This window comes from Equus przewalskii, chromosome 8, assembly GCF_037783145.1.
Source record: "Equus przewalskii isolate Varuska chromosome 8, EquPr2, whole genome shotgun sequence".
NCBI lineage: Eukaryota > Metazoa > Chordata > Mammalia > Perissodactyla > Equidae > Equus > Equus przewalskii.
In genome coordinates this window covers 7,065,399-7,090,874 of record NC_091838.1, presented here as the reverse complement: position 1 = coordinate 7,090,874, position 25,476 = coordinate 7,065,399, and the positions used below count along the sequence as shown (strand labels likewise).

General features: G+C 45.6%; 1 protein-coding gene across 1 annotated transcript in view; it reads right to left on the bottom strand.

The window, feature by feature from the left end:
* Window positions 1-428: 428 nt before the first annotated feature.
* The window catches only part of ZNF704 (zinc finger protein 704), a 211,073-nt gene continuing 186,025 nt past the window's right edge, over window positions 429-25,476 (bottom strand). The window contains exons 6-9 of the mRNA XM_070630381.1: window positions 22,471-22,738; window positions 19,870-19,974; window positions 14,141-14,238; window positions 429-13,475 (exon numbers count right to left, since the gene is read on the bottom strand). Coding sequence (XP_070486482.1) covers window positions 13,364-13,475; window positions 14,141-14,238; window positions 19,870-19,974; window positions 22,471-22,738 — 583 coding nt within the window. The 3' untranslated portion in view covers window positions 429-13,363. The remainder of the gene's footprint in view (window positions 13,476-14,140; window positions 14,239-19,869; window positions 19,975-22,470; window positions 22,739-25,476) is intronic.

Sequence of the window (25,476 nt, the reverse complement as noted above, 5' to 3'; positions counted from 1 at the left end):
ATATATATATGCTTGGCTCTTGTAGGTGAATGTATCCAGTTCTGGCGGACACAGCCTTGGCTTAGGGGAGGGTCTCCGGGCTGGCTTGGCACCAGAACAGATGTCGCCTTTCCTCTGCTAGCCAGGTTGTATCTACATGCCTGGGACAACAGGACCAGCACACAGGGTGAGCAGCTAACATATCTGGGCAGTCATTGCCAAGGGAATAGGTTTCAGCTGTAATTATTGGGGCTGAACCCCAGAAGAGCAATGTGCCTCCCACATGTTTCTAAAAATAGCCTTGATGGCGAAACAGTTGATATAGGGAAAATATCCATTTGGTTTTAAATTATTTTTCCAACTGCGGGTAAGACCTCAAACCCTCTAATCCCATGAGCCTTTCCTGGTATAAATTAGTTTATCTTTCACTTAAATAAACAGTCCCCAAGTAGAAGCAGATACACAAAAACTTTTATTAAATGGAAGTTAGACTTCATGGTAATTAACCAGTTACAAGTGCATTTAGATCCATGTGTGTGGACACTGTAGAAATCAGAAAGGTCTTATTGAAAGTCCAGTGTTCTGGCTTGGCACGTGCCAGTGCAACCCAAGGTAGAACCATACACGCGGGAAGTACAGGTCAACAATGCTGTTGGACTAGATTGGCAACACCATATTCATTGTTACAGCTAAGCAGTACAGAAACATGAGAGTCCAAAGACCAGAAGACTATTACTAAAGAGACTCTTACTATAAGCCTTTACTTCTACTTCAATGCTCCCATAGTACCAATGTAGCAAATCCTCAACTCTCGGGGGACAGCGCCATTTCTGTATTTTATACTTAAATGGGCCACAGAAACTGTAAACATTCAGTGGTCCTCCTGACGCCCATGGCAGGTAGACGCCACCTGTCCCCTGGGGAAAGTGCGGTTTAGTTCAGTTTAACTCGTGTGAATATTTTATACTGTAAATCTTCAATCTGAAATTTTTCTTCGCTTTCAATTAGCACCAGTTTATTTTAAATGTTTTTCCTGGTGTTAAATACTTAGGAAACATTTTTTTTTTTTAAACCAACAGACAAAGTTCCAAACGATGGAAAGCAAAAAACATTCAAAAAGTTGTTTTAGAGAACAGCATTTAGAAAAACAACATCATTTAAACGTTCGACAGATTTATGTACAATGTGCCAAAAGCTGGCAAGGAGCATGGCCAAGACAGTCACGTAAAAGGTTATTAACCTGAACCTCCACAGGCTGTATGTACAGAAATGTAGTATCAGAACATCTGAATTTGGCTAAAATTCATATAAAAAGACACATCCCTAACCCCCAATAACTTCTAAATAGGTAGCAAACACATCCAGTATAACCATAAAGACCAGGCTGAGAAGCGCGTTTTTCCGTATTTTACATACAAACAGTTGAGAAACCTTCTCAATGGACAGAGAAGAAAACCAGAATGGCAGGGAAATGGAGTTCTTTATTCCCACATTGTCAGATGAAGGCGAGAATACTCTTTCATGCTGAGTAACGTAGTAAACCACTGATTCAGGAGCAAAGATACATTATTAGAGGAAAAGTTTTCATGGAAATACCAAATCAAAAGAGGGCTGAAGAAATGTGTGCATACTCTATATGGATCTTCCGAAAATATAAGTAATTATCTCCACGTAATTTTGAAAAAAAGATTAAAGACTTGTTTTGCTGGACAATATTTTTATATTTTGTTCTTTGAAACTATATAACCCAGACCCTTTGGGGAATAGTTTTTTCGTAGATTGAGAATTAAACACAACAGGCACAACCTATGCTCCGTGGCTCCAACGCAAAGCACATTAACTTTATGCAGTTCTGTTTGCTTGCTAATCCAGTGTTACCGGATCATCTACCTTTAAAGAACCGGGCACATTTTGTAACAGCCAACGTTTCCCATTTCTGCTTAAGAAGTAAAATATAAACCATTTCCCATTTATTCACCGTAATGGCTGAATTTGTTCAGAGCCTGAAGTTTCAATGCCCTATCTGTAAAAACATCAGCTAGAAGAATACCGACACGGGAGTCCCACATCCCCATGGTGATGTGCGTGCAAGTTTATTTTGAATAGTTTGCTGTTGTGAGAAGTCTCTGTGGAAAAAATTTACTTGGATTTGATACAAAATACACGTTACTCTTTGAAAATGCATAGTTTGTAACTTTATACATTCATTCACTAATATTAAAGACTTACCTCCAAATGGTGGTAAGATTGTATTTCCAAAGATCTCTAAAAATTGGATAGCGTTGCCACATTGCTTCTGAATTCGTGCCCAAGTTAATGCCTGTCCTGTTAACACCAGCATCCCACGGCAAGGACTGCTTCTTTCTCTCCAGTCGCCTTTCTCTTACTTGTGTAGCAGGCACTAAAAAGCAATGCTTTCTCCCGACAGCATTTCCACTAAATACCCCATTTCAAATATTTTATAATTTCATTTTAATATTTTAGATTTGGTATAGAAAACAATTCAAAAGATGGCTTCATTTTTAAGAGTAGAGTTTTTTAAAAAATCTTATCACGGACTAAGGGCCACAGAGGTTTTGTGGTAACTGGTGTTCTTGCTCCCCAGCCCCTCACTTGAATTGATGAGCACAGGCCACTCGGCTGCTGTGTCGGATGATAGTCACGAACCCTTTGGGACTTAGCGATTTCTCTTATCCTGAGTTCTTTTCTAAGTATATAGATTTTGATACACGAAACACTTTGGAAACTACACTAGTGTCTGGTTATTCCAGAGAGCATATGTTTAAATGGCTGACCATCATTCAACCATCAATTACAAAAATAGGAATTTTAGGTTGCGTAGTAGGAAAATATTGATTAATGACTTTTTTTTTTTTTAAAACCTCTATGATCCACATTCCTGGGTTATTTTACACCCAGGGTATTTTAGTTTATTGAAGTCATGGACAAGTGCATTTTGGGGCTGAGTGCTTCCCTAAACATCTAAATCTCTCCTAAAGCTCTCCAGTAGTGGTCACGGAGGTTCCCCAAAGTTGGGATACTTTGGAAGAAGGGGCCTTCTTATCATCACAGGGCTTGGTGAAGTCACAGTTATCGATTTCCAATTAGCAGAATATAGGAAAAAGGCGTAAAAAGCAAAGCAAGGGTTTGTAATCTGCGAAGTGATGCATCCTTTTTTGGGGGGGGGGGTAGTTTATGGTTACCCTACGCTGTAGGTCCCTGAGGGCTAATTCCAGCTCTGGAGCTGCTGGCCCCAGAGCTCTCCCTCTTTCCTCTCTGTGCCCAAAACATGAGGTGGGGTGGGGGGTGGGGGGTGGGGGGAGGCAGGCGGGGCTCCACTGGGGGGAGGGGCTAATGCTTAACAACGTGAGTGGATTGGAGCAGTTTCCTCTGTGCATAAATATAGAGTTAAAACAATTACACCCTGCAGGGGTGGGTCACTTCCTTGTCACATAATACCGGCCAATTCATTTTCCTGCCCCATGATCGGTGCAGAGATCAGGCCCGGAGCGACCACACCGGGGCTCTCTTCCTCTGCCTGTGTTGGCTCTGATCACTCTACTGCTGCCACGTGGAGGGGGCTGGCGGGGAGGTGACTTACATGGGGGAGTCCAAGTGAAAGGATGAGACATCTGCCCCATCCTTCTCCATCCGTGAGCCTGACCAACCTTTCGTGATGAGCGTGGCAGCTGTACGTTGACCCACTGGCTCTCTCCATGAATGGTCATCAAAGACCCTTCAGACAGATAGAAACTTTTCCCTCCAAGGAAGAGGCAGCCTCACTGACTGAGCCTAACACACCCGTCACAGTAACAGCTACCCTCTGGGACCTTAGCTTAAGAGGGCCAAGTCAGCAGCACAGAAGCAAGAAGGTGTAATCTGGGGCTTTTGGAAGGGGACGCACATAATAAGCGCACGGCCTCAGCTCGGGCGGATGGGGGCCAAGAGGGGAGAGTCAGGTGTCACCTGCGAATGCAAGGTGGGTGCCAAGACGGGGGAAACAAGACCAATAACCAGAATGAGGACTATTCCTTCTGGAAGCTCAGCAGCTTCTCCAGAGTTCCGGTTTTCCTTTCTAGTCACGGATGGAGAGAGAATTTGGAAGAAAATAGATCAGCAACATTTTTTTTTTTTTTTAAAGAAAATTTTGTTAATGACAGCTTGCTTGCCTTTTTCAGAAGTTGCTACTTTCTACTCTGGCTAATTTCCTGAATTAAAAATTTAGGCGATTGTTCCCAGTAAGTAAATGTAACAATTAATTAGACTTGAGAATTAAACATTTTCATAACATAAATAAAGGGGAGCTTCTCTCTGGAAGGTGGCAGTTAATAATTACGCGGATGGCGCCCAGTATGAGACATTTTTTAAAAACGAGGACTGCAATTTAAGTGTTGAATTCACAATCTCCACCTTCTTTCAAAATCTACAGTTATCTTCCTTCTGGACGGTAGCTTTCTTCCCGTCCCCTAAAGCCCGGGTCCTTTTAAGTCCGGCTCCTGTCACAGCATTGGTGCTAATTGTTGCAAAATGGGCATCTTTTCCAGCAGAGGAGAGAGTCTCAGCGGCTCCCTCCTCCAGCACTGTATTACTTTTTGTTGTCAGTGTCATGGAGTCCATTCTGACTCCTAGCGCCCTTTCCGCAGCAGAGCGGAATCCTGCCCAGTCTTTCTGTGCCGTCCTCTCCCCTTCTGGTGCTCTATCAGACAACGCTCCACTGCTCTTCACAGGGTTTTCGTGGCTAATTTTTTCGGAAGTGGGTGGCCTGGTCCTTCTTCCTAGTCTGTCTAGTCTGGAAGCTCCACTGAAACCTGTCCACCATGGGTGACCCTGCTGGTGTTTGAAATACAGGTGGCATAGCTTTCAGCATCACAGCAACACGCAACCACCACAGTATGAAAACCGACAGATGGGTGGTGTGGGTTCCTGACCAGGAAGGGAACCCTGGGCCGTGGTGGTGGTGAGAGGGCTGAATCTTAGCCACCACACTGCCAGGAAACATCATAAAAGTATCACTCATCAAAAAGCCCGTTGATGAAGTAGGTGGAGGGCCAGGATGGTTTAGGCCCCTTCTAGCTCCATCAGTAAGCCCCTGTGAGTGGCTTTACCGTAAACTCAAGATGTGAAACCTGGTAAACTAATGGGAGAAGGGTCAGATGGAATCCATTTGTGTATTGGACGGCCTTTTAATCACTCACAATGACAGAAACCTCAGGCATGCCAAGGCTGTTTAAATTGCATTCGTATTTAAATATTACTGAACCCTATGACCAGGCGATTCCAACTTTGAGTTGACAGTACTTTTCAGTTTGATCACTACCAATTGTAAGTTTGAGCTGTTTTTAAATTTTCTGGCATTGATTTAAATTTACATGGGTAGCAAGTGTTGAATGTTAGCAGCAAAATAACTATTTCTCAAAGAGTCAAAACTTTTACTCAGAATATTGCGTTAGCTAATAAAACTCCTATAATTAACCATGTGGATGGTTGCAACTTAGGGAATAGTGGCAGGGTAGTCACCCTAAAGGGACGCATGTGGGCATGATTTAATAGTTGGCATCTGACTGTGGGACTGAGCGGGCTCTTTATTTCTGTGCTGAAAGACCTGGATTGAAAGGATGGGTTGAGAACATGGTGCGTCCCTGGTCTTCTCAGGTCTAGAGCCATTCTGGAAGACCAAGGGCTGAGTCAGCCCTTTAACAAGCCCCTTCTCTCCTCCTTGCAGGCAGCAATGAGGCTGACCCACAGGTTCGAGGCTCCTCCGGGCTGGCCTTGGAGGCCCATGATAGTCATCCTACATATCCCTCTTCTACACTGGACTCTTAGGAAGGTCAAATGAATCGTGTATTTGAAAGAGACAGACTTTCCTGTATATGGGAAAGGGTCAGTGGTTTTCCCAACGCTGTCAGGACTCTGGTGTGAGACACAGTCTGAAATAACTTATTCCATCCGAATGAAGGAAGCGACTTCTAATTTTTTCCATGACACATTTATTCCCATTTTGTCTTCGTCTGAGGGCTAAGGTTTTTCTCTGTGGAAAAACTCCATTTTGAGGTTAGTGGACACTCAAAAATACTTAAGTATCTAGCATTCTGAGGCAAGGATTTTGCCAAATCAAAGGGGAAAGACGGAAATTTTACCCTGGAACGAAAACTCGTGAGGCGGGATGGAGCGGGCAGGAGTATGGAGGGGGCGGCAGAGGGCTTTGGCACAAGGAGGCAACGTGGGCTAGCTTTAACGGCTGGGGCTCCCGGCCTTCTCTGAAGGCACAGGCTGCTCTTTGCCAGCCCCTCGTCACAGTGGTCACGGTAGCGAAAACAGTAAGAACGTCGGGATTACAGTCACTCGATGCTTTGGGGCATGGCCTGGGCACGCCAGCAGGCAGGGGGAGAGCTGGACGCCACCTCAGCATCTTTGGATCCGAGGCAAGGCTGGTTCAAGGATACTAGATTTCTGTATTCAAGTCTTCCATGGGAATGATTTCCTGGGGAGAACTGACCTCTTTCCCTTCTTTGATTTTAGTTGCCCAGACAGTACCAACGTGTGCGTTCGTGGGGCTGATGGAAAAACTCGATGGCCACGGCATGTGACATGTGCTTTCCCCAACAGTTCAAACTGGTGGCCAAAGGCTGTATCTGCCCACATACGGGCTCTCTTTGGTCTGCTTAGTGTTGGCCAAGAATCTGACTTAGCTGTCAACACTTCAGTGTCACGTGACAGCATATGTCCAAGTCAGAAGGCCAGCAGCCCTGGGCCTGATTTCTGTGTGGTTCTGATTGTCTAGAGCTGAGTGCGGGGTCCCCCCGTCAGAGGGGGCATGTGTTCTCTGCTTCAGTACCATCTCCACCACTCGCCAGGGTCCCTCTTCTGCCTGAGCTGAGTCGTTCCTTTATAGAACCTGCCTGGCCATTCTAAGGCCTGTGCCATGCACCATCAGGCAGCTTTTATTTAAAGATGAAGCAAGACTCATTTGGTTCAAAACCACAAAGCAAGGAACATTTCTTGGGGACTCTCATGCTAACAATGGAGATGCTCCAAGGGAATGAAGAGAGAGATCTCAGATGGCCTCATCTCAGAGACTGGGAGCCGAGGCCATGCACAGTTTTCCCTAACTCTGTGCATTCCCAGTCCTCATGGGTGCAGATTCGAAAGCCTACTTGAAAGCAAGATCCGAGGGACCCCCTGACCACCTCACAGGAGTTGCCCAAGGGGTAGATGACCATTCTATCCTGGCTTTTCTTTTGATGTTATCTGCATACTTGGCTAATTAGTCTAGCGTCTGAATTATTAAAATCTTAGGGGGAAAAAAAGATGTTTTCTTGTTTTATCAGTGAGTGGGCTAGAAAAAACTGTACAGTATTAGGAAATGGATTTGGCAATGCTCAGAATTATTTGTGCAGTTCAAAAACGCTCCATGGCTCCCTTCCTTGTTTCCCGACTCTAGGGAATACAGTGACTTTCTGATCTCAACCTTGCGTGTCTGCGAATTCTTTGTGTGAAAAATCCAGCACTTGTTCCGATAAGGAAATTCGAGTTATTTAGTTAGTGCTGGGGACAGAATTATTTTAAACACCACTGATCACCTAAGAGTTCTATCTTTGGGCTGACCCACCATGACTTTAGAAATTTCCACCAAATGATACTTGCTAGTTAAAGGCAGGTTTGTGGTTCTGGTGGGTCAAGTGGTAAGCTTGTCTTTGTAACAGAATCTATCATTTTACACTAAAGAATTTGCAAGAATAGTTTTCCCATTGCCTATAGGCATATCTACTGACATTTTTTAGATTTAAGATACCTAGGATGATTCTTAACATGTCTTTTTTCCATTATACTTTGAAAACACTGGTAATGACAAAGGAGTCGCTGTTGCATCTTGATTCTCCTGTGATGATCTTCCCAGCTGGTCTGCATTTCTACCCTCGCTGCAGAGGGTTAATTGGAAAGATATGCATGAAAACACTTGCTGAAAAGAGGCATAGCCCTTTGTCTGGAGAGCAGGAACTGCTTATAATATTAACAGTTCCTGTCTGGTAAAACACTGTATTTTAAAAAATAAGCTACAATGTAGAAAACCAAGGTCGTTTCCCAGAAAATGTTCATGTTCTTTGTGATTACAAAACACTGCAACTTGTAAGATATTTTCAGTTCTGTTAACTCCAGAAGGTAAGAACTCATGCTTGTTATAAAAAAAGGATCATGTGTCTTAGAACTGTAGAAGCCTAAGCAGGAAATATCTTGTCTCGTTTGGAAAATTAAGTTATAACCGTTATTGTATTTAAGATTACATTTTGACACAACACATTACCATTGTGATTCTCAGACCCACAAGAAAAGCTATAAAACATGAGATTGTCTTCAAAATAAAGGAACTATTTACAGAACAGGACCAGAAGTAAAATTCCCAGTTTGATTTCTGGTTCTATGATAGATACACCTTTTAAAGCATGTGTATAATCGGCTATGGGCTTTTTCAAAGTCAGTCACAATAAGCAAACCAGGTGGTCTTAAATACATTTTACGCTTCCTTGCTCTCTTGGTGTGCATCACATGGTGATACAACTGACACCAAGAAGTGCTAACTTGTCCTGTTTACTGACTTCTGGTTGGACTAGTTACAATGCAAAAAGACCCACGGGAAACAGTTCCATATGGAGGAATCCCCACAGGTAAGAGGAACACAGAGAGTGTGTGTGCCGCTGGTAGGGTTATTTCCCTTAAAGAAACAAAATTTCCAGTTGACCCATGTGCCCAGCGCATTCTCCAAAATGATCCACATCCTCATCCATATTCATGATGCCTGCTCTGTTTCCACTCATTTGTATGCACAAATTCTTCCCTGCGTTCATACAAGTCAATGCTACGGTTGATGTGGTCGTTAGAAATTCTACAGGGTCATGAGAAAAAGCAGCACCTTGTCCACAAAAGTCCATGGAAGTTTGCTCCTTAACATGCTATTTAAGCAAAAATGCACCTCTTTAAAGGCTTTACCTACAGAATTCGGCTTAGAGCTAATAATCAGTCACCCAACCAAGGGATTATACAAAGGAACACCAAGGCTTCATAGTCACAATTACATTCAGAGAAAGCCTTACGGGAGCCTAGGATTACTCACCAGGGGCTGTGCCTGGGGTTCAAATGTCAGCTTTAGATGCAGGGCAGCTACAAAGAAACAGCTCTTTTTCACAGAGCATTCCTCCACCCCTCAAAAAGTTGGTAATGTCCAGTTCATGTAAATTTGTCTTGAAATGATATCATGTTGATTAAAAAAAAAACCCACCAAACTGTTCTAACTAGAAAAGACTCTCGAGATAATAAGTCTTTCTAGTCTTAGGATCCTCCAGATCTGTTTTTCACATACCCTTTAAATTTCCCTGAGGAAATGAATATTATTTACAGTATTTTGCTACTATTCTCAAGGTATTCTCTCCCATATGTACAATTCTTTCACTTTTCTCTAACCATTCTCAAACGAATGCTGCGCTTCCATTTTCAGATGAAGTCTGATGAAAGAGAAAACCGATGCAGCAGTGTCAGTTAATTCAGAGCCCAGGGCTGCTTTCAAAAGTGGGGCTTAGTATGACCCCAGAGACAGCCGACTTCAACTCAAATGACCTTGGAATCTGACAGAGGGCATTTCAGTTTCAGAAATCTTTTGCAACATACATGTAACTATTTCATGAAAAAGTTTTTGGAAAGCTCAACAACTGCATCACGCATCATTCTCTGCTGAGCATTTTCATCTGCAACCTGATGATGACTGGACTAGGAATCGTCTCGTAAAGGGCACCTTGGTGGTGCGTGGAGCTGCCGACGGGCACTTTGCAGCTGAGCACGCACGTTCCTGGTCAGAAACCCACCGCTCTCCTCCTGACACTGGCTTTTGCCAACCAAGGGAGGAAGCTGTCCATCAAGGGAGGCGGAGAGAAGCGCCTGCCCACTGGAGATGTGCACAGCAGCCCCACACCCCTGGCTGGAGGTGCTTCCCTTACAGGAGCTCGCTCCTTGCCTTGGCAGCTGCTCCCAGAGGGAGAACAGGCTGCTCCCTTGGAGATGCCAGGGACAGTCACCCCTGGCCTGTGCATCAGTACTAGAAAGAAGAGCGGGAGACCTGTGTCCGTAGGCCTCTTGTATCTCCTCTCTGTCCCCCGGCCCGCAGCTACCTGGGTGTTCTCTCCAAGTTGTCACACTGCCTCCCGCCAATTAGGTGCATGTCCTCTGGGAGGGAATAAGGCTTAAAACTACTGCCTGCTGAACGCTTTGCTTTTCAGCCATCTGGAGAATGCCTGCCCATCACTATGAAACACCTTCACTGGAGAAAGATGAGAAGTCTTTTTCTGAAGAAAGGGGCACCAAGGGAGAGAAAAGTCAAAAGGCTATAACATGCCTTATTTAGAAATATTTTGGGACCAGAATCCATCGTATTGCTATTCCTTTCACACAGACAGGTCTCTGAGATCCTGTGATGGACAGGGCTCCAGTAAGCAGCCAGTGTGCCGAGGGACTCCCCTTACCCCCGCCCCACCTCCCCCTGCCGAATGAAGACATCAAAGAACATGGTACCACAGGGATGGCATAAGAGGAATGGTGGGCATAATTTGGCACTTTGTTCAGTTCCAAAATACAACAAAATAGCTCTACATTTTTTTTTTTTAAATTTTAGCTTTTACAATCAGTGCTATATATTGCAATTCATAGCTTTCTGGGTGGCTTGCAAGAAGTTTAATCCCTTTTCTTCAAGGCCAGCCAGGCAGTCCCCTAGTTATCACATGCCTTGGTACAGGGAATGGGGTCTGTGTGTGCAGAAAGGTACTGAGGTCTCTGCACACCTAGAAGCTAGAGAAGAGGGTACACAGAGCCCAGGGCTGGCCGGCAGAAAGGAGCCCCCCACGTGCGTGGGAGATGCAGAAGAATATGTGTAAAGAAGGCTTTAGAAAGTAGGAGAAATCCCAGGGAGGTTGCATTCAGCTCTACACTTCTGCTTATACCCGTGCATTGGCTAAAAACCAGGTAAGAACTCAGCTTGGCTCATCCAGGTCAGAGCTCAGCACCAACCACGGGCTGTACCTCTGGGGGTAGAGCCACAGGTAGGGCCCCGCTCCAGGACTGCTCCACAGCAAAGATCTCCCCCTCCTCGTGTCCCAAAGCTCTGAGTGGGGGTGGAGTTAGCCCCTCATCACTTCAATATGTTTTGACTAGTGATTTAACCCAAGGGTCAAGGGCCAGGGAGATCTGCTGAAGAGAAAACCTCCAGGATGCTCCAGGACTGCACCCCAACCATCATTTAAGTACACAGTGAACCCGCTCAAGTGGTCGAGCAGCCCTGGGCTCACCGGGGCCCCTGGGCAATCCATCCAGAGCTCAGGGCCGGGCCTCCTGGACCACGCCAGAGCATCATCTCATGGCCCAGGGTGCCTGCAGGTGAAGTGACAGGACACCAGGGAGGAGCAATGATATGCTGGGGGGAGGATGCAAGTACATTTCTGTACTTAAAAAAAAAATGCCCTTTCCTGGCTGACCTTCCAGGTACTAAAACATATATTATAGCTGGTGCTGTGGCTCGTATTGATTGGTAATCACAAGGCGAAATTAAATGACGCTCTTTTTCTGCTCTCTGAAGTGTTTTCAAAGAAAAAACAGACGAAGGAGGAAAACAGGATCTTTTTCAAAAAATAGTGTTTAAAAAGTCATATGAGAGTTTAAAAAATAAAATTGCCAAAATAGATGAATGCACAGATTGTGGATGTTACACCATAGAACCACCTTATATTTCCCTCACTTATAAAAAAAAAAGGATATCTATTATTACTAGATGACTTCTTTCTACTCTTTAAAAAAAAAGTGTATGTACAATCTCTAAACATATATTAAACTTTCTTCTGTGCAATTTCATTTAACATTCCTATGGCTGATCCTAGGCCCCCCATCCTGACACAGTACATCCCGAAGGTGCTCTTCCCTCTTTGCATAGGTAGAGGAGAACAACTCTTTCGCAGGGCAATCGAGAGTAGGGTAGAGAATGAGCTTATTTATAGGGCTTGACAACTACTCCCTTCCCCCTGCACCGTTCCCACCAAAACAAACGAATGAACGAACATACCAGGCTAGAAAGCCTGGAACACAGTGTAAGCCCTGGTCCTACTAAATCGAGAGGGTCCTATACCAACATGCCCTTCCTTTTGGTGTTCTGTACCTTCCCTTCTGAGCGAATTCTTAATGAATAGCTCCAATATTTTTATAAGAAAAATAAAGGTTTAAACCTTCTGTCTACCCATAGAGTGTTTATATTAGTCATTAACCCATCTCCCAGGCATGCTAAAGCATACAACCTATAAAAGTGCACTCAGAATGGACGCTGGCTTGTCGGCCTCACGTGACTTTCTGGACAGCCGGGGACGGGTGGGCTGTGCTTTGCTGTCGAAGGCAGCCCTGCTGGGACCGGGTGGAGCTCTCTCCCTCTTCTGAAGCCAGTCAGCGGTGGGGTTCTGTGGGAAGGCCCGAGGACCCATCACTCTGGCAACAACTTTGTCAGACAAGCGGTGACGACCAGATCGGAGCTGCGGGGAGCGTCACATCCCTGAAGGAAGCTTCGAGGCTTACCCGGAGGGCCGCCCGTGCCCGCTCTTGACTGCATCGTGGCAGGTGGAGAAGGAGCCGTGCTGCCTCGTGGGGATCATCAGTCCAAGGAAGGCTCCTCGATGTTTCCCAATGGTGACAGCTGCCCGTCCCTACCTCAGCTGGGGGCTGGCGTGTGCTGGCGGATCCCATCGTCGGTCTCTCTTCCAGCTTATGCCATCCGGGGCCCTTCGAGCTAACAGCTCGACCATGGTTCAGTTTGGGGCCATTCTTCAAAACCAAACCAAACAAACAAACAAACAAGGACATAGAAAAGATACCTGGTGCTGCCCTTTCTGGCAACACATCATGATGTGGACTGCTCCAAGAAGTCCAGCGGGAGACAGGAAACAGACCACTCACAATGACAGCGGGTCCTTTGTACAAACGCTACCGAACAACGTGTCGCTTTTTAAGCATCCAAAAAAATCTCAGAAACGACGTTATTCAGAAAGCTTATCAAAATATGCCTCCTTTCTAGGTGAAATGGACTTTGTCGGTTCGATTGCTACAGAAGTCCACAGTTTTCAGACCTAGACATATGAAAAGTCAGTGGACCTTTCGAGGAAAAGAAAAAAGAGCGACAGCTGCTTGAGGCTGGATTCTCAGCAAGAAAAGGAAGGTGGGGACCTCTTACTGATTTATTTTTTTGCTATGATTCCACCAAGGTTCCTGGAAGTGCTTCTCCTGGGCTTCCTCTGAATTTTGCTCGGAAGGAAGAGCGCTTTCCAGAACCCGCAGCGGAGGCGAGGGCAGGGCCGGGCGCTGGCCAGCCTCAGTCGATGAAGCGCTGGCACGCCTTCTTCCAGCGGCAGGCCGTGCACCACAGGTCCCGGTTCTCCATGCCGTACACCTTGCGGCACTTTTTGCCCTCTCCCCGGGGCTTCCTGGAAGACAGGGAAGGAAAACGCACTCAGTGGGAGGGATTCCACCAGCATTCTAGGGAGAGCTGCAAATCACTTGAAAAGCTGAGACAAATGGTTAGAAACATCGGGGGGGGGGGGCGCCCCCCGGGTGCAGAACCGCCGTGCGACGGATGTCTTCCAGGCCACGACACTTGGCTGTCACAATCTGCTCCCGTGACTCTGAAGCTTCTATTTGTCCCTTGGTGGACATGTCCATCTGGCTTCTTCATAAAACCGAATTAAGCAAGCAAATGCGAGAAACACCATAGCGTTACTCTTTCAAGTTTTTAGATACGTACTTTCCACTGCCCTCTTGCTTCTCAAATTTCTAGCATTCTAGTCCTCCTTGATCTGGATTAAACATTGTATCTGGTAGTTCATTTCATGCAGGGTTTAAAGCAATGTGGCTTTAAATGCCCCGGCAATCAGCATCACCTATTCTGCCAGAGACCTTACTGCAAACTGTTACTCCCCCCACAAACAACGAATCTTCATTAATAGTTAATGGATGGCGAAAACCATGGGAATGAACGAAAGAGCGTTTCATCCATCCAGACACATGGCATACAGGATCATATCTCTGCATCCCTTTTCCCTGCTGGTCTTCTATTTTGAGGTCACTCCCCTACAGTTTCCAGCAGTCGTACCTTAGGCTGACCGTCCCCCGGGGCGGCGAGGACAAGACCGTGTGGGTGTGCTGTCTCTGCTCTCCTGGGCCCGCCGGGTGGCTGTGTGTTGGCGACACCTGGTGAGTACACGGAAAACAGAGTTGACAGGCGTGTCCTCCTCACCATGCATTTATTCAGCCTCTGCCACAGGGGTAGGCAGGGGTGCTTACATCAGACACGGGGATGAAGCGTTTCCTTCACAGAGACTGCATGCTAACATGAATGCGGCAATGCTCCTGGCAGAATTTAAATGCATCCCAAACCGAAAAGACCCAGCAACAATGACTACTTTAAAGATCTTCATGACTTCACATCTGTGCATTCCAGGTTGCCCCTAGTAACATGCTTTCACTTGAATAATATTTTAAACCTTAGTTTAAATAGTGATAGTATTATTCCTATTCTAAGCCTCATGATCTCCACTTTAAAGAAGAGAAATATCTAGAGAGGTTGAGAGAAACATCTGCAATTCTACAGCCAGTCAGTGGCAACAACACAGCGGGACCCCGGCCTTCAGTCCCTCTACCAGATCATTCGCAGCCACTAAAGAAATGGCTTCTTGCATGAGACAGCCATGTGGCAGACTCGAGTCCGAACAGGGATAAGGGGAAGAAGCAAAGAGTCTGCACAAATCAGGAGCAAATCCCATCCACGTCATAGTTACTCAGCACTCGCGATGTACCAGGTTCACTGGCAACAGCTTTAACTCTCACAACTACCCTGTGCGTTAAGTACTACTATTGCTCCCATTTGACAGACGAGGAAACCAAGGCAGAGGAGGTTGTGCAACTTGCCCGAGGTCAGGGAACTTGCACTGGCAGGGCCAGGGCTGCCTGAGCTCTCCCTCATGCCGGAGTGTGTGTTGGACCCCCGACACCTCTGCTGCTCAGTCGTAGGAACAGGGGCCCCTTTCGTTCTCCATTCCTCTTGCGTTTCTCACTCGGTCTCTCCATCACTCGCTCTCATAACACTAAATATCCTCTAAGCTCGTGGGATTCCCAAAAGCTGCAAAAAACTAATTTTCATAACAAAAGATAAATGATGTCTCAAGGAAATACACGATATTGCCACAGACAGAAGACCAGGCATTTAATGCACTTAAAAACTCAGTCATCTAGAAGCCAACATGGCCGGAGAAATGGGATCACCAGTCAACAGCAATGGGAACGTTCCTCTGGCACACTTATGGGACTGACCTGTCTCCAGTACAGGTACTGGGACTTGCCATTTTCTTCCACTGTAAAGGAAGGTGCGTCAGTGTTCTTTTCCCAGATATTAATCCCCCCCCCCAAAAAAAAAACAGGTAAGAAAAAAACCTAATGTTTTAAACCATTGTTGTCATGAGTGTGAATTATTCTGTACCATTGGTCTTTACTTTTTGCTAAAGTTGGGTGGAGCGAGGGCCAGCAGAGGTGAAGAATATGCAGAATTTTTTTAAAAATAAAAGTTTTGGGGGCTGGCCCCATGGCTGAGTGGTTAAGTTCGCGTGCTCCGCTTCGGGGGCCCAGGGTTTCGCTGGTTTGGATCCTGGGCGCAGACGTGGCACCGCTCGTCAGGCCACGCTGAGGTGGCGTCCCACATGCCACAACTAGAAGGACCCGCAACTAAAAATATGCAACTATGTACCCAGGGACTTTGAGTAGAAAAAGGAAAAAATAAAATCTTAAAAAAAAAAATAAAAGCTTTGGAATTCAGTGTGTGTACTTGAGGTGGATAGATGTGTAGGCTCTTCCAGGAGCAGAATCCCCACGAAACCCGCCCCCCATCCCCTCTGGACCAGGATGCAGAATAGCAAACCAGAGGGTGTTCACGGCCACTGTAGATGATGTACACTCCTATGAATTGCACAGTGCGCAACAGCACAACTCTACAAGGTAGGGTTGGGGCGGAGGCCTTTGCTTAAGAGAGGCCATGTGACTGGCTAGAGGTCACGGTTTGTAAATGCCAGACTCAGAATTTGCATCTGAGCCTCACACTAGAGCAGTAATATGGATGTTGTGTCCTTCTGGAAAAATGCTGGAAGGGCTGGCCCGGTGGCGCAGTGGTTAAGTTCACACGTTCTGCTTTGGCGGCCCGGGGTTCGCTGGTTTGGATCCCGGGTGCAGACATGGCACTGCTTGGCAAGCCATGCTGTGGTAGGCGTCCCACGTATAAAGTAGAGGAAGATGGGCATGGATGTTAGCTCAGGGCTAATCTTCCTCAAAAAAAAAAAAAAATGCTGGAGAAATTTCTTGTCTTTGTGATTTTCTCTCTCTCAGGTGGAAAAAAAGAAAGGACACGTCTTGGTTTTAACCTCTTATAATATACTATTCTGAACCCTCCCTCAAGGTGTAAAAAAAAAAACAGAACCCTCTAACCACCTAACAATTGAACACGGCGAGGTCAGGTTTGCAGAGCCTCACTCTGGCCTGACTGGTCCTGGAACGGCCCTTGGATAGCAGGTTGATTAGCTCTTTCTTGCTGGGGTGGGGCCTGCTATGGACTGAATGTTTGTGTCCCCCCCCAAATCCATATGTTGAAGCTCTAATTTCCAGTGTGGTTGTATTTGGAGATGGGGCCTTTAACGATAAATCAAGGATAAACGAAGTCAAGAGGGTGGGACCCTGATCCAACCGGATCACTGTCCTAATAAGAAGAGATAGGGCTCTCTCTCCATCCTCCATCCCTCCAACAGAAAAGGCCAGATGGGCACACAGTGGGCAGGTGGCCCTTTACAAGCCAGGAGGAGGTCCCACCCCAGGAACCGAATGCGCCAGCACCTTGATCTGGGACTTCCAGTCTCCAGAACTGAGAAAATAAATTCTGGTTGTTAAGCCACCCAGTCTATGGGATTCTGTTATGGCAGTCTGAGCAGACTAACTCAGGGGCCAAGAGCTCTCGGCTTTCTGCCATGAAAAGACAGAAGAAGGATTGGAGATAATTAGAAGATAAGACGGGCCATTCGGGAAAAGCAGGTCAAAGAAGGCTGTAATTAGTGACGGTCTCCTCCCTACCCCCAGTCCACGGTCTTCGGCTCGGGAAGACTGCACCTGCAGGGATGTTTGTAAATAGGCAGCCGGCCTTCTCGGCTACAACCTCCGGGAAGAGGTCTTACCCAGGGAACTTATTAGAGCCCAGTGTCCAGGAAGTCTAGTGTGGGCAAATGAATAAATGAAATCCTGCAAGCCTTGGCATTCCTCAGAGGGAGGTGACTTCCACTCTCTAGGAAGCATACAGAAGCATCCTCTCTGCAGTACCAGGTCTCAGAGATGTGTGAGAAGGGCAAACCCTAAATGGAGCGGACAACCTCGGCTATTTGGTTTGGAGTCCAAAGAGAAATGCGTTCTTTAAAGAGCATTTTATAAAACGGCAACTGCTCTGCTCTTCAGTTTGGATATATCTGAAGCCATCACTAATACTAATTCAGTATAGTTTAAAACTTTTGGAGCTTCTGTCTAAAAACCCTCTTCTACTAATTTATAAGGTAGGAATTCACACATTCTTAGATTCCACCTGGCTGCCTGTCTTCTAGGGGTGGGACTAGCGCTCCTGGAGAATTCAGGGACAGCGGCACCCCTTCAGTGGAAGTGTGACAGTCCTGTGCCTGTGTGGTGTGGAGTTGTGAGATCCAGCCCCCAGTAGGTGAACGGCAAACACGCACTTTTTTTTTTTAAAGCATTGATAGAGAGTATAGCAACAGAAAGAACATTGTTAGTAGTAAGTCCTTGTGTCTTCTTTCTAGAGTAAAACAAGCCTGGAAAATAGTGCACCCTTCGCTTATCTTTCCTTGTAAACAGGAGTGGCAAGCTTGACAGTTAAAATAGCCTAGAGCGTTGGCTGAAACAGACTACACATCAGACAGATTGGGAATTCTCTGGGGAAAGAACAAACTGGAAGCTCACATAGGATTTCAGTGGGGCACTGGCTAACCCAGCCACTGTATATACTTTCTGTCTAAGCTCTAGTCTAGAACATCCCTGGTAAGCGAGAGATAATGAAATTGGGGACTCTGTGAAAAGTTTGGGGCATTGAGATGAGGACAGACATATAAATACTAGTGACTATAGCAGAGAAGAGTTTTAAAATTTCACTGTTGAAAAAGAAACAGGAGAAGGTATCGTGGCTGGTGTCCTACCGTGTAAGACATCCTGGAACTATGGGGGGACACAGCCAGTAAAACGCCACTCAGAGAGAACTCTCTGTACTTCAGAAAGGAAATGACGGAATTAATAAAACGAAGGGGAAAAAATTCCATTTTGGTTGGCCACAGAGGCGATTTGAAAATAAGTCAGAAGTGGTCTGTTCCATCTACACACCATACCTGTTTTACCCCAGATGAGCCATATGGTGCATGCTCTTGAAAATGCTTCTCAAATCAAAACCAGCAATTAACAGAATTCAGAATAGCAGGTCTGCAATTCTGTAAGTGTAGCTGCCTTTCTAGGTTAAAACTGTTGTCTCAAATGTGAATTGAGCCACTCTGCATCTTTTTATGTCTACCCCAAAAAATAAGTCACCAAAAAAACTGTTACCCTCTGACACCCACCTCAGCAGATCATTGCTCTTGCCAGAAACAAAACTAACACTGTGTGTCTACGCTGCTCTCTACCCAGGTCCCTCACTGCATTCCTGCTCTTTCAGACCGACTAGCAGTTACCATTATCTGATGAAGCAGGCAACTTTCATAATTACTCCAGGTCCATGATATTGTTTAAAAATCGAATTCCGGGAGCATTTTCTAGAAGCCACAAATTGTTGCCAGCAGGATGCTTTTTATTGTTGGCTGTTCCTCTAGGGAATTTAATAAATATTCATTGACAGAGCACAGCATAATTGATTGAGCCACTTTCATTTTTATCAGCTCCACAGGAGGCCTTAGCATTTGCTGGAAACCTCTGGGAGCTGCCAGTGGTGGCAATAAGAGGCTTTTGGGAAGTCTTTGGGGAGAGGGGTGGAGAGGAGAAAATAAGTTACTATCGTTATCATAAGCCACTTTCTGAACCTTATCAGGAGTTATAAACCACCGTGAGCATTTACAGTGTGTAGGTCTATGGCTATTCCGTGATAAGCTATAAAAGACCCAATATATTTTTAAATGAACGCTTAGGAATCAAGTTAATCCATGGTGATTTATCAAACAGTAATCATTTAATATATCAAGTCAATTCTTATATACTACTTAAAACTGATTGCATATTTCAGCACTCATTTATTTTCAAATTACCCATCAGCATGCATTATTCAGGTTTTGGAAGAAAAAAAGTGATTTCAGTTTACGTTATTTGAACCTTCAAAATGACATACCCACAAACAATAATTTTAAAGTCAAATTTTATAAAGTTATTCATAATGATCGATGCCATGTACATACAGAGTCTTTTTCTTTTATGTTCAGAGTCTGCGTTCAGCTATTAATTTTATAAAGGCTTTTGGAAACACACAAATGTACACCAACACAAAAAATCTTGATATATTTCCAACAAGCCGTTTATCAACCGCTAAAACTTCCTTCTAATTTTCTAAAATTCCAATCCGAACACCTTTTCACAGAGAAGCTGGGCCAGTCTGGACCGGGTGGCACCTTGTGCAGGAGGTCACAGATATCGCTCAAAAAATAAAGGACTTTGGGCATTCTGATTTTTGTCTTTTTCTTGCGTGTTTCTGCAATCTGCTCTCTAAATTTATGTTTCGTTTTGACCAGGTTTCTGGCTTTTTGTTTTTCTACTTACTGGAATGCCTGTGAAGGTAACTGGAGGAGACTGCCAGGAAATGCTGAAGCTGCTGCCATTGGGGGTGAATTCGGCCGATCCTGGAATGGTCACGGGGGGCGTGGCCTGTTAAAGAGAAAACAAGGGTGTTATGAAAGAATATTTTTCCTCTGAATCTTCAGCTGTCACTGCCAAGGGAGGGCCTCAGAAATGGTCTCAGCTGTATTAATAACTTAGACTAATTATCTAATAGGAGCAGCTGAAACATGGTCAAAGAGAGGAGCTAGAAATAAACTTTCATATATCTAAGCAATCTATCTAAGGTATAAAAGGAGAAAGTTTTTGACTGTTGATTTCAGAAAAGAAATGTGATTATACCTACATATACCTGTTTTAGCACTTGTGAGGTACAATTCCTTACTATCAAATTGGGAAATAAACACTTTTATACAAAGGTGGTGGGTGTGTAAATTGGTACAACCTTTTGGGAGGGTAGTTTGGCAATACATATCAAAATTCCTCGTATTCTGTATATTAGCTATTCCACTTCTAGAATTCATTCTAAGGAAATGGGTACAAGGAGGTTCACTGCAGAACTATGTATTATAAAAGAAAAACTGGAAACACAAATCTCCAAGAACAGGGAAATGAGTGAATAAATCACAATATACCCACAGAGCCATTAAAAATGAGTGTTGGAGAATACTCACTGGCGTGGGAAAATGTTCATGATATATTAAGTGGAAAAAAACAAAGCATAGTAAAAACAGTTCTACAATACATTTGTTTTTTTTTCCTGAGGAAGATTAGCCCTGAGCTAACATTCATCGCCAATGCTCCTTTTTTTGCTGAGGAAGACTGGCCCTGAGCTAACATGTATGCCCATTTTCCTCTATTTTATATGTGGGGCACCTGTCACAGCATGGCTTGCCAAGCGGTGTGTAGGTCCGCACCCAGGATCTGAACCAGTGAACCCTGGACCGCCGAAGCAGAATGTGCGCACTTAACCGCTGCACCACCGTATTGGCCCCTCCTTTTTTTTTTTTTTTTTCCTATTGAGTATACATACACACATAGAACCAAGTCTTGAAGCACATACAAAAAATATTAACCAAGGGGCTTTCCTGTCACTGGTACTTGGGATGAATTTTCTTTCTTTGTTTATGTTTTTAATATTTTCCATGCGGAACATTTATGATATCAATAAGCAGAAAAATTCCAGTATTATGAATAGATGGTTTGGGAAGGAACTTCTCCATTGCCTAGTGTGTGCTCCGATACAGATGAGCAAAGGGAGTTAAGTACGCTGACTCACACCCATGATTTCAGACCTGAACGCGACACTGACGAACAAGAGCAAAGGAATGAATTCTTCTTCTTGACCCACGTAACAAGAGTCAGGAATGAGTTCTACTGCATCCACTAATTTAATAATTAGCTCTAATCCATTGCTCTCGAGGTTTAGTCTACTAAGTAAGCGGCCGACTTCTTCCCCCACAAGGTTGCTTCTTCTAATTATAAACAGATTTGCTAGTGACAGAGGTTTCGTAACGGGCGCCACTGGAAGATATTTTGGCAACACATAGCAAGAGCCATAGCTGGTCATGTTATACCCTCTGACTCAATAAGTACTCTTCTGGGAATTCCAGGGGAAAAAAAAGCTACTGGCACAGAGGTGTTCCTAGTAGAGTTATTAATGATGGTGTAAAAACCAGATAGACGAAAAGGTAGATACCCAACAATAAAAGAATGATGAAAACAATCTGGTGTTTCGATTTAATTGAATACTACTCAGTTATATGAAAAGCGTTCATAAAACAAAGGTGGGAGAACAGAATTACAAATATGTTAAGCAGATTTTTTTTCTTAAAGTTGCATAAGGTAGTGGAGAATTATAGGAAAAATGTTTTCGGAAAATTTGAATGGATTGAGATTTTATTAAAACAAATCAACATTTAAAAGAGTTATTAATAATGGCTGGAGGGAGGGACCTTTAGCCCTGACCCGTCCTTGCAGGATTTGTCTCTAAGCCCTTTTCAGACTTTAGAGAAAAGTGGAATTGCCCGGGGAGTCTGTTACAACAGCTTCTGGTCCACCAGGTCTGGGGGGCTGGGGTGGTTCCAAGACTTTACATTTCTAACAGGTTCCCAGGTGATGCTGACGCTGTTGGTTTGGGGAACATTGACAACCATGCTCCCATCTGAGAGCGTTAGTTACCAGTCCAGAAGGCGGCGCACCAAGTCCCAGACTTGGGGTGTAGGGCGATTCTGTCACTGTGCCAGAGCTTGTCAACACTCACCTTTTCATTTATTTCTTATTTAACAGATACTTATATCACGCGCCAGGCACCCCTATGATGGCTTTACAATATTCCGGATTTTAATCCTCACAACCACCTCTAAGGGGTCGGATCTTCAGTCAGTAAGGGGAGTCCAAGAACCCACAGGGTCCCATCTGTGTGAGATCTTGGCTTTAAAAGAAGAAAACGAGACAGTGAACTCAGCTACTGGGCTGCCATGCCTGATGCTGTTTTCCTGCCGAGTTATCCTTTACTCGCAGCTCAGAACGACTGCTTTTGGTCAGGGGTCAAAGCGATTACTCTCACGGGCCCTCGCAAGTCACCTGGTAAGCGTGGTCGGTGTGCACGAGGTAGAGGGTGGTGGGAGCCGAGCGGCTCAGGGGCGTCATCAGCTTAGTCTCGGTTTTGGCACAAGGAGTTTCTGTTCGGCTTGACTCTGGGATGGGGAAAGTAGGAGGCGAGGCCAGCGACTGGGAGGGCGACACCGGGGCCAGGCTGCTCAGTCCGTCTGCCACCGAGTCTGTGTTGAGCTTGATCTCGGTGTAGTAAAAATCCTCTTCACCATCACTGTAGTCGGAGTCCCCCACACGCCTGAGGCAAAAGAGAGCAGAGCAATCCTATGAAACCAACCTGTTTTCTTGCCTCGAAACTGTGCACAGGCTGTTCCCTCTGTCTGAAATGCTTTTCCTCTGTCTCGTCTGCCTTGCAAACTCTCACTTATCCTGCAACACTCAACTGTCCGCTTCCAGGGGAGGCCTTCCTTGACCTCTTAAAGCAATTTATTCAATCAATCAAGTAATCAATCAATCATTCAACAAGAATTTATTGAGACTTTACTACGTCCAGGCACTTTTCTAGGGTCTCTGGAAATCACAGTGAACAAATATCACAGATAGATTCTTGTTCTGTGTCAGTCTCAGCCTGTCAATAACCAATGTTGTGAATGTACTGGCCCTTGTGGGTCTTATTATGACTGCAAGATGCCCTTCAGCAGTAACCATCAGGAAACTTTGAGAAAATAAAGGTTCCTTACTTACAAGACCTGGAAATTACCCAGCACACCTGGGGCCACACAGCAAGGTTGCAGGGAGAGAGAGAGAGCGTGTGCACATGGGCGTGGAGTTCTGCTTTTACTGGGGTTGAGGGTGGGGGCCGAGGGTTTTGCAGACTCACTCTGTATAGGGAATTTAAAACATAAGAGCAGGAATTTAAAGTGTGAGAAGAGAAAAATCAAGTGGCCCAAACGGTCAGTTATGGAAATCGACTGAGATCTTGACAACAAGGGGGCTGCAGCGGGGCAGGACCGGCTCGCTCTCTAGTCCGGCCTCGTGTGTTTACTGCAGAGAGCCCTCCTTGAACCGGATGCCTCGGCAATCAAAGTTCGAGTCAGGCACTTGAATTATAAAAAAGAAAAAAAACAACTCCCAGGGCTTCCAAGACAAGTCTGCACTGATGGAACTTGGAGTCTAGTGGGAGAGGCAGATAAGAAACCCATAAAGACATAGACCCTTCATGTATCAGGCAGTGATAAATCCCAGGAAGAAAAATTAAGCAGCATAAGAGTATCCTTAAGCACGGTAAGTGAGGGGCGACATTATTCTAATGTTCAGAGGAAGCCTCTCTGAGGAGGTGGTGTGAGCAGAGACCTGAATGAGGTGAGGGAGAAACCCAGGCTGGGACCGTGGGACGAGGGCCCGGTGAGCAGCAGCACAAAGCCGTGGGGCGGGCAGGTGGGCTTGGTGTTTTCCAAGAAGGGCAGAGAGGCCAGTGGCCGTCATTCAGGGCACCGGGAGAGAGTGAGCGGAGGGAGGGAGCGAAGGCAGGGGCTGTGCAGCCCACAGGAATGGCTTTGGAGTCTTCCGAATGTGATGGAAGCCACTGGCGGTTCTGAGGGATCCCAGGTACTTTGGGAAAGTATCATTCTGGCTATTGTCTGGAGGATAGAGGACAAGAGGGCAAGAGCCGGAGGCGAGACCAGCGAGGAGGCTGGTCATCGATGGTCCGGATGCGTGTTCACAGCGGCTGCGCAAGAGGGTGTGGTGGAGGTGAAATTTGGGCTGTATTCTGAAGGTTAGGAGTTGGGACTTCACTCCTAAATGTTAGATCCTTTGTGTTCCCTTGGACGTGAGTTCATTTTATTTAATTCACTTTAATCACTTGGTACATGTTTGTATTTTTTTTTTTAACCTCTGTCGCCTCCCTAAGCCTGTGATTCTCTAGGGCTGCGTCTTGTTCATCCTCATGTCACTTCACATAGATCAGTGTATCTGGCATGGAGTGGGTGCCTATTAAATGCTGAATGAGTGAGTGAATGAATGAATGAATGAAGCTGATGGTGATGCAGCATAGGGATGATGAGCATGAATTCCGGAGTCAGATGTCCCGGGTTCAAATCCTGACACCGTCTAGCTGCGTGTGTGATGCTGGCGGCCCACGTGGCCCCATGCCTCAGGTTCTTCACTGATAGAATGGGGGTCATCACAGTGCCTGCCTGTTGTGAGGATGAAGCAAATTAATCGACAGTGTTTAGAGGTGCACCTCCCACAGAAGCAGCACTAACGCTTACGAAATAAAAATAAAGTTGATGCTAGAAGCCCTCGATTTTTACTATCACCAGGAAAAGTATCTTCTCAGTGCTTTCAGAGTTCTTCACCCTAAGACATGGGAAATTGTCCACAGAAACTTTCCACAGAAGGTTCTGAGTAAAATAAAATGAAATAACTGTCCATCACATTAGAAAACAATGATTGGGTTTGTTAATTTCTAGAGACGCGGGGGATATCTAGCCACCCAGCTGTGTGGGACAGCTGAGCAGAGGCCTCTGCAGTCTGCCTTCCACGGGGCACCCCAAATTTCACGGAACAGCCAGCAGCGGCAGATCACTGACTCGGAATCAACGTTTTTCCCGCTTACAATCCCTACATGGAAACTAAGATAAAAATCCGCCCCTTTCTTGGCCTTTCTGTTGGGCCAAATCAGTGGTTTCTCCCAGCCTGGGGCCACCTCCCCTGAGCTCCTAGGCCCAGTGGCTAGGAGGTGTGTCTGCACCATATCAGGTCTGGCCCGCTTGGCTTTCGGACAAGCATCCCGTCAAAGACCCCAGAGAGTGGGACGAGGCTTGCACCTCAGTTCTTTTCCTGTCCCCACTTCCTTTCCAGTGAAGGGCAGGCCCTGTTCCTCCTGGCTGCCAAGAGCTAACAGACACAGGGGCCTGGGGGAAGGGAGTATCCTCTACGGAGATAGATCAGGATCAGCCCCTGCCCCTGGTGCGCAGGAATGAAGTGAGATTAAAGAGAAAAGCAGGGGCCCGCCCGATGGCACAGCAGTTA